Source organism: Microcebus murinus, chromosome 1 (genome assembly GCF_040939455.1).
Source record: "Microcebus murinus isolate Inina chromosome 1, M.murinus_Inina_mat1.0, whole genome shotgun sequence".
Lineage (NCBI taxonomy): Eukaryota > Metazoa > Chordata > Mammalia > Primates > Cheirogaleidae > Microcebus > Microcebus murinus.
Window position 1 is genome coordinate 107,681,242 of NC_134104.1, and position 16,144 is coordinate 107,697,385.

Genomic DNA, 16,144 nt, shown 5'->3' on the forward strand with positions numbered 1-16,144 from the left:
TGTTGTGGCGTCAGCCTAGCTCACAACAACCTCAAACTCCTGGGTTCAAGTGATCCTTCTGCCTTAGCCTCCCAAGTAGCTGGGACTACAGGCATGTGCCACCATGCCCGGCTAATTGTTTCTCTATATTTTTAGTTGGCCAATTAATTTATTTCTATTTTTAATAGAGACAGGGTATCGTTCTTGCTCAGGCTGGTTTCGAACTCCTGACCTTGATCAATCCACCTGCCTCCTAGAGTGCTAGGATTACAGGCATGAGCCATTATGCCTGGCCTGTCATATGTAATTTTAAATTTTGATGTAAATAAATATTTTCCTTGTGATTCTTATATTTTGTGGTTTAAGAATCCCATCCCCAAATCAAGATTATAAGCATGTTTTCCTATATTTTCTTCTAAAACTTATAATATTTTATTATTTACTTTTAGCACCTTAATCAACATGGACTTCATTTTTGTGAATGGCTTGGCATTTTCCTATATCAATATCGCATTGTCTTAATTTCTATAGCTTTCCATATTTAATATATGATAAAACAATTTCTGCCTTCCTTATTCTTTTTCTTTTTCTTTTTTTTTTTAACATTTGACAGTCAGGTCACATCCTTATTCTTTTTCAACATATTATTCCTAGTTCTTTTTGGGCATTTGTTCTTCCAAAAGTATTTTGGAATCATTTTGTCAAATTCCATTGGAAAATTCCATCAGAATTACATTGACTATATAGATTAATTTGGGAATAGTTGTCATCTTTTTAATATTAAGTATTGCTTTTCAGGAATCTAGAGTACATCTCCATTTTTTTGAGGAAAATTGAAATCCTTTTTCTATTATATTTTCTAATTGGTTATTGTCAATTTCAGAGCCTCTTTCCTTTGCCTCTGTCCCATTGTAAGTTGCTCTGATTAGTTTTTCACCATTCTAATCCTATCTGCTCTCAATCTTCTAGACATTTACTGGAAGGTGCTGGTACACTGATGCCTCCTTCCCTATTTCCATGCTGCTCTGGAATTTACAGAGGGAGTAATCCTGGTGCTTTAGTTCACTGTCTTGAACTAGAACTACCAGCACCCTCCTACCTGAAAAATCTCACACAGATTTTTCTACAGACATAATGTAGACAGATGGTACTTAAAAGAAGCAGAAAACAAAGAGTATGCAAAGCGTAAACACAACCAGTTAAAATATTTAGCCATGTAGTATAGTAATACCCCCTTGTCTACAGTTTTGCCTTTTGCAGGTTCATTTACCAGCATTTGACTGCAGTCAAACATATTAAATGGAAAATTCCAGAAATAAACAATTGCTAAGTTTTCAATTACACACCATTCTGAGTAGAGTGATGAAATATTTTGTCATCCCTCTCTCTCCTGGGCTGTGAGTCATCCTCTTGTAGACAGCCACGCTGTCTACAGTGCCCACCCATTAGCCACTTAGTAGCTGTCTGGGTTATCAGATCAACTGTCATGCTTGTGTTCAGTGAACCTTTATTTTATTCAATAATGGCCCCAAAGCGCAAGAATGTGAGGCTGGCAATTCAGATATGCCAAAGAGAAGGTATAAAGAGATTTCTTTTTTTTTTTTTTTTTTTTTTTTTTTTTTTTTTTTGAGACAGAGTCTCGCTTTGTTGCCCAGGCTAGAGTGAGTGCCGTGGCGTCAGCCTAGCTCACAGCAACCTCAAACTCCTGGGCTCGAGTGATCCTTCTGCCTCAGCCTCCCGGGTAGCTGGGACTACAGGCATGCGCCACCATGCCCGGCTAATTTTTTATATATATATCAGTTGGCCAATTAATTTCTTTCTATTTATAGTAGAGACGGGGTCTCGCTCTTGCTCAGGCTGGTTTTGAACTCCTGACCTTGAGCAATCCGCCCGCCTCGGCCTCCCAAGAGCTAGGATTACAGGCGTGAGCCACAGCGCCCGGCCAAAGAGATTTCTTTAAGTGAAAAAGTGCAGGTTCTCAACTTAATAAGGAAAGAAAAAAATTTGTATGCTGTGTTTGCTAAGATGTATGGTAAGAATCTTCTACCTATAAAATTGTGAAAAAGGAAAAAAATTCACACATAGTATATATAGGGTTCAGTACTACCTGTAGTTTCAGGCATCCACTAGGGGTCTTGAACATAACCCCCACAGATAAGGGGGGACTATATTATATTGTAGGACTAGAAAGGTACATGGTAATATTTGTAAATGTGATACATAAAGTGGTGAGTTTTTTCCATGTATTCCTTGTTGATGAAATGTTATTTGGAAAAAGGCAAAAAAATAAAAGAATAATTAAATTAAATTTATTTCATAATTAAAATTAAAAGATAAGCACAGTAAAGGTACTTATTTTTCCAAGAAATAAGTTGCTACCAAAATCCACATTGCTACAAGGGGGTTCTCCCCTAGGTCCAGTTACTCACTGCACAGAATGCCAATTACTGAGACAAGGATTACCAAAGAAGAAAGGAATTTTTCTTTTTTTCTGAGACAGAGTCTCACTTTGTTGCCCAGGCTAGAGTGAGTGCCGTGGCGTCAGACTAGCTCACAGCAACCTCAAACTCCTGGGCTTAAGCGATCCTCCTGCCTCAGCCTCCCGAGTAGCTGGGACTACAGGCATGTGCCAACCATGCCCGGCTAATTTTTTCTCTATATTTTTAGTTGGCCAATTAATTTATTTCTATTTATAGTAGAGATGGGGTCTCACTCTTGCTCAGGCTGGTTTAGAACTCCTGACCTTGAGCAATCTGCCCACCTCAGCCTCCCAGAGTGCTAGGATTACAGGCATGAGCCACCACGCCTGGCCAAGAAAGGAATTTTTAATACAGATGATGTTATTCTCAAATCTGTCTCCCCGACTAATGAAGAGTAAGGGCTTTTATAAGCAGTTAAGGAATGTGTACAAATAGGGAGGAATGGTGAGTCTTGGTGTAACTCCTTCCAGCAACAGCTCATAAGTCCAGAGTTCAAAGTCTCACCTGAGATATAAGGCAAGTTCCCACCATGAGCCCAAAATGAGTTATTTATTTCCAAGCTACAATGTTGGTACAGGCATTGGGTAAATATTTCCATTCCAAAAGGGAGAAATCAGCCCAAAGAAAGGCACTCCATGTCCTGCAATCTAGGCACACTGGTGCAAGGAGTGGGCCCCTGGAGCCTCAGGCAGCCCTGCCCCCATGGCTTTGCCGGGCACCCCCCACGCGGCTGCTCTCAAGGATTGGAGTCCGGTGCCTGGGGCTTTGCCAGGCTGAGCGTGTACACTGCCGGTGGATCCACTGTTCTGGGGTCTGGAGGGCAGTGGAGTCCTTCCCACAGCTCCACTAGGCAGTGACCTGGTGGGGACTCTGTGTGGGGGTTCCAACCCATTTCCTCTCAGCACCACCCTAGTAGAGTCTTTCTGTGGGGGCTTCACCCCTGTGGCGGGCCTCTCCCTGGGAACCCAGGGAGAGATTTAGATTTCCCATGAAATCTAGATGGAAGCCATCAAGCCTCCACCACTTCCACATTCTACGTGCCTGCAGACTTCGCACCACATGGACACCACCAAGGCTTATGGCTTACATCCTCCAGAGCAGCCACCTGAGCTACACCTGGGGCCTTTTGAGCCGTAGCTGGAACCAGAGCAGTAGGGAAGGAGGCAACAGCCTCCCAAGGCTGCACAAGATGGTGGCAGCCCAGGTTCCCCAAACCATTCAGTCCTCCTAGGCCTCTGGGCCTACAATGGGAGGGGCAGCCTGGCCTCATTTGCACCTCATCAGCCTGGCCTTTACTGTCCATATTTCTATCAGTATTTTGGTCACAACCACTTAACCAATCTCTAAGAAGTTTCAAACGTTCCCCCATTTATCTTTTTCTGAGCCCTCCAAACTCTTCCAGCCACTGCCTGTTACCTAGTCCTAAAGCCACTTCCACATTTTCTGGTATCTTTATAGCAACACCCCACTCTTTGCTTAGTCCATTTTGCAGTGCTATAAAGGAATACCTGAAGCCTCATTATAATTTATAAAGAAAAGAGGATTATTTGGCTCACAGTTATGCAGGCTGTACAAGAAGCATGGCTCTGGCGTCTGCTTCTGGTGAGGGCTTCAGGGAGCTTCCAGTCAAAGTGGAAGGCGAAGGGGGAGCACGTGTGTCACTTGTTGAGGGAAGGCACGTGAACGAGGGGCAAGGCACCACTCTCTTTTAAACAACCAGCTCTCACGTGATGTATTAGAGCGAGAACTCATTACCGCGGGGAAAGCCTTTCATGAGGGATCCACCTCCATGAAACAAACACCTCCCATCAGGCCCCGCGTTCAACACTGGAGATGGCATTTCTACATGAGATTTAGAGGGGACAAGCATCCAAACCATATCATTCTGCCCCTGGCCCCACAAATATCATGTCCTTCTCACATTGCAAACTACAAACATCCCTTCCCAACAGTCTCCAAAAGTCTTAACTCCTTTATCTTGCAGAAATTCCACCATTTCTGGGAAATAACTCAAAAGGTCAAGTAGTTAGTTAAAAGTTACAGGGTTCTGGTCGTCAAGTCTTACTGGCCTGGGAAACCAAAGCATAAAAAAGCTTCAGAGAAAATATGTTTGGAGGTTCATCCGCATTTGTTCATGGGGCCAGTTACAATATTTTCTTTTACATTCAGCTTCTTTTCTACTTTGCCAGATTGATGACAAATGCACACTCTTTTTGCAGAGCTAAAAAGAACCCCTGCAAAGAAGAAAGTTGAACGTCAAAGTCTAGCATCTAAGTTAAGAGGTAAGTAGAGGTTCGACACCATCCCCTTTGGATGGCAAAGGCAAACTACCAGTAGAGAACCAACTATAACTCGTGCAGTGCCCACTTCCTTTCGGAAAGCAGTCCCCTAAGAATATGGGCAGGAATGTGGTGAAAATGTCGGGTCGGGGCCATTATTAATGGATAGCACATGTGTTATGGGCTGGGAGGATGGGGTCAGGAGAGAACCTCTACCTAAAGAAAGTGGAATGCACTGCACAAAGTTTTCTTTCCTTCTAAATCTACCCTTTCTCTTCAGAAAAATGGATAATTAATCCAGAAGAGCCAAAACTAAGTATTTTATATGAGCTGGAGGTAAGAAATGTTTGTCATACCAAATAGTACACTGTTCCGATGGTAAAAATAGCTAATTGAGTCTTCAACTTTCTCTCTCTTTTTAAAAATTTAGTTTAAGGAAGACTTCATAACGCTATTTGAGCCTTCTCTAAGAACATTGCCCAGCATTGGGCCACCAGCCATTCTGGCCTACAAAGAAGAGAGTTCCAATTTAGACATTACCTTCAAGGTGATTTTAATTTATATTTTTATTATTACTGTAAAAAATAACATAAAAGCCACATAATGATTTGTACAATAGACAGTGAATATACCTTAAAAGAAAAAAAAAAAAAGCCAAAGAGCTCGATTACTTAGAACAGCACTTAGGGTGGCTGTGCTAGTTCTTAGCTGCTATAACAAATCACCACGAACCAGGCAGCTTAAAACAACAGAAAGCTATTGTTTCATAGTTCTGAAGGCTAGAAGTTTGCAATCATGTATTGACAAGGCCAATCTGGAGGGAAGACTCCTTCCTTAACTCTTCCTGGCTTTTGGTGGTGGGCAGCAGTCCTTGGCATTCCCTGGCTTGCAGCTGCATCGCTCCAGTCTCTGCCTTGCCTGCCGCGGCATTCTCTCTACCCCTCTGTGTCCAAATGGCCCTCTTTTCTAAGGAGGATTTTCGAAGTCATATTGGATTAGGGCCCACTCTAATGACATCATCTTGACCTGATTACGAGTTTCTAAATAAAGTCCACATTCATGTGTACCAGGAGTTAGGACTCCAACGTATCTTTTCCAGGGACAAAATTCAACCTGTAACAATAGCTACAAAGCCTGGAAACACAGGAGAATGTATGCCATGTTTGATCGTGTTAAGTGACCAATTAATGCAGGTCACCTCAGTAATTCCAATGGGGTGGTGAGCCACCCCACTACACCAGGGTCGTGGAATGATTATTTTCAAACCTGGATTGGATGCCGTGGCTATGTGGAGAGAACTGCCTCTTGCCCTGTTCCTGCTCTGAACTCCCCCCCCCCCTTTTTTTTTTTTTTTTTTTTGAGACAGAGTCTCACTCTGTTGCCCAGGCTAGAGTGCCGTGGCGTCAGCCTATCTCACAGCAAACTCAAACTCCTGGGCTCAAGCAATCCTTCTGCCTCAGCCTCCCGAGTAGCTGGGACTACAGGCATGCGCCACATGCCCAGCTAACTTTTTTTACTATATACATGAGTTGGACAATTAATTTCTTTCTATTTATAGTAGAGACAGGGGTCTCGCTCTTGCTCAGGCTGGTTTTGAACTCCTGATCTTGAGCAATCCGCCCACCTCGGCTTCCCAGAGTGCTAGGATTACAGGTGCAAGCCACCATGCCCAGCCTGAACCCTCTTGATGACTTCTTCTGGCTATGATAAAAGAGCAGGTATATTCACCGACAATAAGAGGCACCAATCATGTGTGGCAGAGCCTCCTGGGTGCATGTGTAGGGATTGATGGATATGCTGTGTGGCTGCATTGAGGTGGTGTTCATTGCCATTTTGTACAGCACATTGAACTAAGCAATACTAATGAGGGGCAACACATTAAATATATCAGGTAATATATAAACATTTGCCGTTTATATTTACCCAGGTTTCTAAACTTTATGGTTACTCTGTAGATTCCTTAGGCTGAAATGCTTTATTTAAACTTAGTACCTTTCTTTTTCTGAACCACAAGGCTTGTATCCAGGGAAGACTTTTGATCTGGGGTTACACTCTTCCCCTGACACCCAGAGATGGGCCTGAACATGACAAGGCCTTGTGGCCTCTCCTCCAGGGATACGTCCCTGAACTGGCACCTGGACAAGGCTGTCTCCTCCTGCTCCTCAGCAAACTTTCAGGTCTAGTGTTGACACTCGTCTAGTTCAGAGCTTTCCCAGCTCTTCTCTCCAGCCACAACTTCTTCAGGTGCAGATCCCAACAACACTCATGGTCTTTCGAAGTACCTCTTGCCTCATACCCAGGTGAAAGGTGAAGGGACCATAGGCTGAGTTCACTACCAAGTCCCTTGTATAGAACAGGTCGTAGATGGCCTGGCATTGCCAAGCTCCTTTTCTACCCTGCTCCATCATTTGACAGTTGTCCTAGATTTTCCTCCATCATCTCTATTGCAAGCCTTCACTCTCCACACACCCTGCTTTCAGCACTGTGCAGCACTTACTATTGGGTAGTTTCAGTGGCCTAAACATGTTGAATGTTACTCTATGAAGGGTCAATGCCCCCTGCACTGGCCATCTTAGTCACCCTTTAGCCCCAGGCTGGGCACTTTTGCCAGTCTCAGAGGATGGTTTCCATGGCAAATACCAAAGCCCCGGTGGTGTTCATGGGGCGCGAGTCACATGATCTGGGTCTTTCCCTGGAGACTTGTGCTGAGGCTTGGCCACTCATCTGCTTAGCAGCCTGTGCAGGAAAAGACATGACCCCAGGTCACTGACATGGCCACGGTGTATCAGCTCCTCACTGAGTCACCTGAGCCCCTAACTCTGGCTCTCTCCTTTGTTTCCTCCCTCTCCTGAATCACCGTCACAGCACAGACAAAATTCAGAGCTCCAACCCAGGGATCCTCTTGAGAAGGAACTCTTGTTTAGTTCAGAAAGTAGGTAATTGTACATGGTGGCTTGCACAGTAATGTCAAGGCTTTTTCTTACCTGGCATTTCTTGAAAGAGTTAATGATATTTAAGCACCTTACACTATTTACATAGAGGCTGACCTCAGAGCCCCTGGGTCTCCTTGTGGTCAGGTCTTCATGGTATTCTCTCTCTCTCTGAAGGATGAAGAGGAAGAGATAGCACCTCAGTGTGAATTTTGTGGAGGTGATCTAAGAGCATTTTTTTCCAATGTGGACATTTGCTATGACTCTAAACCAATGGGACTTGTAAGTTCTAAAGCAGGTTTGCTGAGGAAACAGTGTTATTTTTAAAAACTGCTTTTAAACAGATGTAGTATTTTCTCCTGTATCTTTCCCCTGCTGTGCCATTCTCAAAAGCATTGCCAAGAATGTGTCTTAGATGTCAGGGAAGTGCAAATCACAGCTACAATGGGATACCACTTTACATCCGCTATGTGAATGGGTATAATTAAAAAGACAGATAGTAACAAGTGTTTGCAAAGATGCAGAGAAATTAGAACCCACATACACTGCTGAGGGGGAAAATAAAATGGTGCAGTCACTTTGGAAAACAGTCTTGCAGTTCCTTGAAAAGTTAAACATACAGTTACCATATGACCCAGAAATTCCATTCCTAGGTTTATACCCAGGAAAATTCACAACATATGTCCACACAAAAACTTGCACCCAAATGTTCATAGCAGCATGATTCATAATAGCCAAAAAATGGACACAACTCAGCTGTCCATCAACTGATGAATGAATAAATAAAGTGTGGTATATCCATACAGTGAAATATTATTCACCCATAAAAAGAAATACGAAGCACTAAAACGTGCTAGAATATGGATAAGCCCTGAAAACATTATGCCAAGCGAGAGAAGCTGGTCATAAAGTACCACATGTTGTATGGTTCCATTTATATAAACTGTACAGAACACACAGATCTAGAAAGAGGGAAAGCAGATTAGTGGTTTCCAGGGGCTGGGAGGAAGGATGGGAAGTGACTGTTAATGGGTAGTGTTTCACATTCTAAAATTGATTGCAGTGATGGTTGTGCAACTATGTGAATATACTAAAAACCAATGACTTGTTCCTTTTAAGTGGGTGTATTATATGGCATGTGAATTATATCTTAATAAAGCTGTTACCAGGAAAAAAAAAGAATTATGATAAATTATCATTGAAACCCCATTAGCCATTTTTGTCCCCTCTAATCATCTTCATCTAAAACTGATGAGATGAAAATAACCTGTCTCTTTTTTAGGTCTGCTGTTGTATGTCTTTCCAAAATCTGATTGACTATGTCTGTGAGGAAGAAAAAACTATCAAAAGGTCTGAAGCTGAATTAATCAGTATTAAACCTCATGCAGCCCATGGCAGTGAAATTGATAGACTCAAGGCAAAGGAAAAAGCCCTGGAGAGGTAACACTGAGCCTTTGATAGTCAACTCTGATAGGCCAACTTAATTGGAGAGCTTTTTCTAAAATTCACCTTGTTTTTTCAAAATATATAATTTTGAAGATGTGCCCCTGTAAAGAAATGAAAATTGGCCAAAGAAAACCTATTACAATTTCTGGTGGGTATCATGAGATTCAAAAGGCCCCAGAAACTCAGTGAACTCACTGAACTCACTGATTTAAAGCAGAAATTTATCAATCCTAAATTATCAGGACAATTCAGAATTCTTATGTTGTAGAAATGTGTTCAGTAAACAGAGTAGAGACCCATGTGCTCTGAGTAAATAGGATGGATTCACAATAACATCTAAAACTGACAAGAGATGGCATTTAAGCAGTTGAAATGTATAGTATACTGTTTTAAGCTTTGACCACATTTCAGATTTATACATATTTTTGATTTTGTAGAAAACATGCCCGACAAATGGCCAAACATTTTGAAATGATGTCCTCGCATGAACCTGTTACTACTGTCTCTGAAGATGGTGAGTTTATCAATGCTGATATTATAGACCAGCTGTACAACATCAGAAAGCTCAGATATTTGTTAGAGATAAAATTAGTATATTTAAAAAATAATCGTGAAAAATTTTATTCCTTAGTAAAGCTTGCATCAGTCAAAATGACACAGAAAGCTGGTGTTTCCAGCCATTTCGCTTTTGGAGGTTTTAGTCTTCATCTCATTGTTATTACTGTGAAATAAATTAGCAACATCTATGAAGCACCTTACAGATAGCTGCAAAGAACTTTCGAGTTCATTGTCTTTTGTTTTATTAAGCACACTTTCCATTTTGTTTTCAAGCATGGATATAGAAAATCGGTCAAAAATAAATCAGATTACTTTCTTCATATATTGCTTTGTGTCAGTCAGTTGGCCAGTATAGCTGTAGTACTGGTACAGTTGAAGGAGCACTGATTTTAGAATCAGAAGTCCTGGATTTATATCGTTGCTTTTCTCCTTACAGGCTGTCTGATTTCAGGTTAATTACTTTATCTCTCTGAGCATCAGACTCCTCCTCTACCACTCAGAGCTATTGAAAAGATACTTAGAGAAGATATATTTTTGTAACTAAATCTCTAATGTAAAATTTCTTAATATTCAACTGCTTCCTACTAGAACTAAAGGCCAGAAAATTCCACTTAATAGACAATTGCCATTTTTGTTCTTTAACAAAGTAATATTCTCATTCTTTAACAAGTCCCTCCCTAACATAATGAAGGTTGACATTTTTCTTCCTTTAAAAAAAGTCTTATGGGCTGGGCATGGTGGCTTACGCCTGTAAACCTAGCACTCTGGGAGGCGAGAGGACCATTTGAGCTAAGGTATTGGAGATCAGCCTGAGCAAGAACGAGACTCGGTCTCTACTAAAAAAAAAAGAAAGAAATTAATTAGCCAACTAATATATATAGAAAAAATTAGCCGGGCATGGTGGTACATGCCTGTAGTCCCAGCTACTCGGGAGGCTGAGGCAGAAGGATTGCTTGAGCCCAGGAGTTTGAGGTTGCTGTGAGCTAGGCTGACGCCACGGCACTCTAGCCCGGGCAACAGACCCAGACTCTGTCTCAAAAAAAAAAAAAAAAAAGTCTATGAATCAATGCATTTATAAGGGGGTTGAAATTTTATTTTAGAAGAGAGGTTTTAGAAAATTTAAAACATATATTTACTTTCATGTGACCCTTTTCCCATTAGATTCAAAGCACTTAAAAACGATTTCTTATCAACTTTCCATGGATATTCCCCACACAAAGATGCCTAAGGACGTACTATTTGATTTTGAACTTAACAATAGTAACATATCGATTGTTTCTTGTGATTCTAGGATAACATGTGGAAAGGTAATTAACTTGTAATTGTTTTACTTACTATTTCTTAAAAAATATTGATAATTTTAATTGATATTAATTTTGAATTGATATTTTTGCATGTTGGTCAAGTAATTGCAATGAGAAATCATAGTAATTTTAGAATAATTAAGATTAAGCCAATGTATTATTTGTTTATTTATTTATTTCAGAATATTGTGGGGGTACAAATGCTTTGGTTACATAAATTGCCTTTACACTGCCCAAGTCAGAGCTACAGGCATGCCCCTCTCCCAGACAGCGTGCACCGCACCTGTTAGGTGTGAGTTTACCCATCCCCACCTCCCCTCTCCCACCTGCCTGACACCCAATGAATGTTACTTCTATATATGCACATAAGTTTTGATCGATTAGTACCAATTTAATGGTGAGTACATGTGACTATTTTTTAGAAAATCAGTTTCATCTGAAATTCTAAAAGCTCTCATGAAGTTTGGCTACATAACACATTTAAAAATTTGTCAAAAAGAATTGGTACAGAGTTGGCCTTTTCACTTCTACTAGACTGAGTCACAATGTCTTATGTTTTGGTTAAATGGTTAAAGCCTTTTTTACTTTAAAATGTAATAGTTGCACATTAAAGAACATTTGAAACCCTTAGAAAATTAAAAAAAAAGAGGAGAAGATTACCAAAATTCCCAACCACTATCCCCCAAACACTAATATTTTGATATTTTCTAGACTTATACCATCCAATATGGTGACAATACTGTATATGACTATTTAAATTTAAATTCATTAAAATTAAAATTACGAATGTAATTCCTCAGTTGCACTAGCCATACCCCAAGTCCTAGACAGCTGCATGTGACTAGTGGCTACCATACTGCAGTGAAGATACACAGAACATTTTTAGTATAATCAAAAGTTCTGTTAGTGCTGTTTTAGACTTTTTTCTTTGTATAAGTTTTTGTTAATATAATTGCATCATATATGTAATTTTTATCTCTTTTTAACCTAATAGTAAAAAGAAACTGTCCATGATATTGTATAGTTTACATTAATATTATTTTAATAGCGATGTAGTTTTTCATATAGTTTATTTAACTATTTCTTTACTTATATCAGTTGAAAAGCATTACTAGAGATATTAGTTAAAAGGACCACTTTTTAATGATAAAATTTCAACCTACCAGCAAGATATAACATTACAAAATATTTTTCCCATATCAACACAGCCTCAAAAATATATAAAGCAGGGCTGGGCGCAGTGGCTCACGCCTATAATCCTAGCTCTCTGGGAGGCAGAGGTGGGCGGATCGCTCAAGGTGAGGAGTTCAAAACCAGCCTGAGCAAGAGCAAGACCCTGTCTCTACTATAAATACAAAGAAATTAATTGGCCGACTAATATATATATAGAAAAAATTAGCCGGGCATGGTGGTGCATGCCTGTAGTCCCAGCTACTCGGGAGGCTGAGGCAGGAGGACTGCTTGAGCCCAGGAGTTTGAGGTTGCTGTGAGCTAGGCTGACGCCATGGCACTCGCTCTAGCCTGGGCAACAAAGCGAGACTCTGTCTCAAAAAAAAAAAAAATTTTTATAAGTCAACATAAAAAAATGTCAACTTAACAGAAAAATGGGCCCCCCAAAATTTGAACAGATGCTTCTCAAAGGGGAAAATTCAACTGTTCAACAAACATATGAAAAGGTGCTCAATCTCATTAGCAACCTGAGAAATGAAATTCAAACCACAACCAGAAATCAGTACATACCAACCATATTGTTAAAAAATGTAAAGTGTGATAGTACCGAGTTTTAGAAAGGGTACACACTCTAGGGGGGAGAGGAGGCATGGGCAATATATGTAACCTTAACACTTGTACCCCCATAATACGCTAAAATAAAATAAAAAATAAAAAAATAAATAGATACAGAACAACATTAGCTATTATTTACCTCTAGTGGAAGTGTGAATTGGCACAACTTGGAAATCATTTTGGCATTATCTAGTAAAGTGGAAGATAGGTATACCTTGGGATCCAGCAATTCCACCTCTGGGTATAATATCCTAGAGGAGCTTGGTACCAGTATACAAGTATAAGAATGTTCACAGTATCATTGTTTGTAATAGCCAAAAACTGGTAACAACCCAAATTTCCATTAACAATAGAATAAATAAATGAATAGTGATAAATTCATACAATGGAATACTGTACACACATGAAAATTAATGCATTACAGCTACATACTAGGACGTGTATGAATCTTCAAAACATTAGTTGACAGAAAGAAACAAGACATAAAAATATATAATCTATGATTTCATTTATGTCATTCAAAAGTGGGGAAATTAAACTATAATGTTTATAAATGATAAAAGTGCAAAGAAAAGCAAAGAAATTACTATGAAATCAGCCTAGTGGTTCCATCTAGGAAGGGTGTTGACATTAGAATGAACACATTGGGACAGGGGCTTCACAAAAACTGTCAGCATTTTTTGATTTCTTGACCTGGATGGTGATTAATGGGTATTTGCTTTATAATTACTCATTAAGGAAATAGCATGTTTTAGCACTGTCTGAATGTATTCCATATTTCATAATTTTTAAAAGTAAAAATATGTATTAGCTTTCAAAATAAATGACAACATTTACATGAACATTTAGATCATTTCATTATTTAGCCCTAGGAATTCCTATATCTTTTTTAGTTCAATTCAAGATTAGTAATAAATAGAATTAAATTGAATCTTCAGTTTATTATCAAATATTGTTTATATAGTAATATGTGTATAAAGTACATATAGTAATAATATGTATATAAAATAAAAAACTAAAAATAGGCTGGGCGCGGTGACTCATGCCTGTAATCCTAGCACTCTGGGAGGCCAAGGCGGGAGGATCTCTTGAGCTCAGGAGTTTGAGACCAGCCAGAGCAAGAGCAAGACCCTGACTCTACTAAAAAATAAAAAAAATTAGCCAGTTAACTAAAAATAGAAACAAAAAATTAGCCAGGCATGGTGGCTTGCGCCCATATTCCCAGCTACTCAGGAGGCTGAGGCAGGAGGATCACTTGCATCCAGGAGTTTGAGGTTGCTGTGAGCCAGGCTGATGCCATGGCACTCACTCTAGCCTGGGCAACAGAGCAAGATTCTGTCTCAAAAAATTAAAATTAAAATAAAAAAAATTAAAAACTAAAAATAAAAACAGAAAAGGTCCACTTCAAATAGATATGTAATGTCACATTTCTATCAGAAAGATTTTATCATGTTATACTGCAGTGTTTAGGGACAATCTATAAATGATTGCTAAGGATTGTCCCCTGAATATTTGGCAAGACCAAAAATTCACTGTCTAGCAACCAACCTATATCGATTGTTGTCATACTTACTGTTTTATATCTGAAGCCATTCACAGTTAAGTGTTTTCTTTTCTATGGTGTATAGATTATGAGAAACGAGCTCTTAGAGAAGTACTACAAACACGGAGGCAAGTTTCTGACTTCATTTCCAGACGGGACAACGCAAATATTGTATCCTTTCTTTCAACATATTACTTTTATTAGCTTTATTTTTTCAAAAAAAAGAAAGATAAAGAAAGAAAATACAGAAAAAATATAAAGAAAAAAATTATTCTCAAATTCTACCACTGAGAGAAAAGCTGTTAGCATTTTAAAATATATTTTTCCTTACTTCTTTCTGTCTTATGAGCACATATATATAGTTCTTTAAAAATCAATTCCCCAATTATTTATTCATATTTCACAACTGGCTCCTTTACATAATGATATTACAAAATAAGTAATGTTAGAAATATATAGCATGCAATAAATATAGAGATACCATTTTTATAACCACATGGTATTTCACTATAATTCATTTAGTCTATTTATCTCCTATTAATGAACAAAGGTGGTTTCACTATTTTTGCTATTATACACGACAGCTAAATGAACAGCCCTGTGTATACTTTGTTGCATTTATCATTTATTTCTTTGAATTAAATACCAAAGGGTAGAAATTCTGGGTAAGACATTTGGACATTTTAAAGCTTTGATAGATTTTGCATCCCCCCCAAGCCCCACCCTCCAGAAAGTGTGCACCAGTTTTCACACCCATGAGTAGCATGTAATTTTTTAATACCAAAATTCGATATTCATTTAATGGAACACTTTTTTTGATCACTTGGACTTCTGCCCGATGGCCAGGCTATTCACTTAATATTTCAACATATAGACTACTTAATTTCTTGAGGAAAGTAAAAACAAAAAGCAAAAAAATGAGGTTTATTTTTATGAACTGAGGCCCTCCCTTAGTAGAAGAAAGTCATTTTTAGTCATAATTTCCTAAATGTTCAGTCAAACTCCAATAATAAAGCAGAAAACCTACTTTTGTGGCATAGGAAGCATAATGAAGTTTTAGTTCCCTAGGCCCTATGAGAGGATAGGGTTTGTTTTAATTATATCAATAAACTTAACATAACTTACCCAACCTTTATTATTAGTTATTATTTCATGCACTGACTTTAATTCTTCTTAACTCTCTTGAAGGCTATGGCTGCTTTCAAGATGATTTAGAATCAATTTTGTGTTGACTTTATCTCTGGACTTCTGGCAAGCCTAGATATAAACTGAGTATTAACATTTAGTGAATTATCCTTAGTATATTTTATTCTTTTTGATGCTATTGAAAATGGAATTGTTTTCTTTATTTTTAGGATGTCCATTGTTAGTGTACAGAAATACAGTTTATGTTTGTACATTGATCTTGTAGTCTACAACTCTGCTGAACCCATTAGTTCTAATACATTGTTTTGTGGTTTCCTTAGGATTTTCTATATATACGAGCATGTTATCTGTGCATAGGTACAGTTTTACTTCCTTTTACAGTCAGGATGCCTTTCATTTGTTTTTCTTTCCTAAACTTTGTATGGCTAGAACCTCCAGTGCAATGTTGAATAGAAGTGGTAAGATAACATCTTTGTTTAGTTTCTGATCTTAGGGAGAAAGCACTCAGTCTTCCACCATTAAGTATGATTTTAGCTGTGGGTTTTTTTTTGAGACAGAGTCTCACTTTGTTGCCCAGGCTACAGTGAGTGCCATGGCGTCAGCCTAGCTTACAGCAACCTCAAACTCCTGGGCTCAAGCGATCCTTCTGCCTCATCCTCCCAAGTAGCTGGGACTACAGGCATGTGCCACCATG

At 39.1% G+C, this 16,144-nt stretch overlaps 2 protein-coding genes across 2 annotated transcripts in view; one reads left to right on the forward strand and one right to left on the reverse strand.

The window, feature by feature from the left end:
* Nucleotides 1-16,144, reverse strand: part of SELENOT (selenoprotein T) — a 113,590-nt gene that overhangs the window by 49,830 nt on the left and 47,616 nt on the right. The gene's annotated exons all lie outside the window — the stretch shown is intronic.
* The window catches only part of ERICH6 (glutamate rich 6), a 32,588-nt gene that overhangs the window by 10,518 nt on the left and 5,926 nt on the right, over nucleotides 1-16,144 (forward strand). The window contains exons 4-11 of the mRNA XM_076004657.1: nucleotides 4,679-4,741; nucleotides 5,019-5,074; nucleotides 5,169-5,285; nucleotides 7,846-7,950; nucleotides 8,951-9,108; nucleotides 9,552-9,628; nucleotides 10,834-10,979; nucleotides 14,390-14,475. Coding sequence (XP_075860772.1) covers nucleotides 4,679-4,741; nucleotides 5,019-5,074; nucleotides 5,169-5,285; nucleotides 7,846-7,950; nucleotides 8,951-9,108; nucleotides 9,552-9,628; nucleotides 10,834-10,979; nucleotides 14,390-14,475 — 808 coding nt within the window. The remainder of the gene's footprint in view (nucleotides 1-4,678; nucleotides 4,742-5,018; nucleotides 5,075-5,168; nucleotides 5,286-7,845; nucleotides 7,951-8,950; nucleotides 9,109-9,551; nucleotides 9,629-10,833; nucleotides 10,980-14,389; nucleotides 14,476-16,144) is intronic.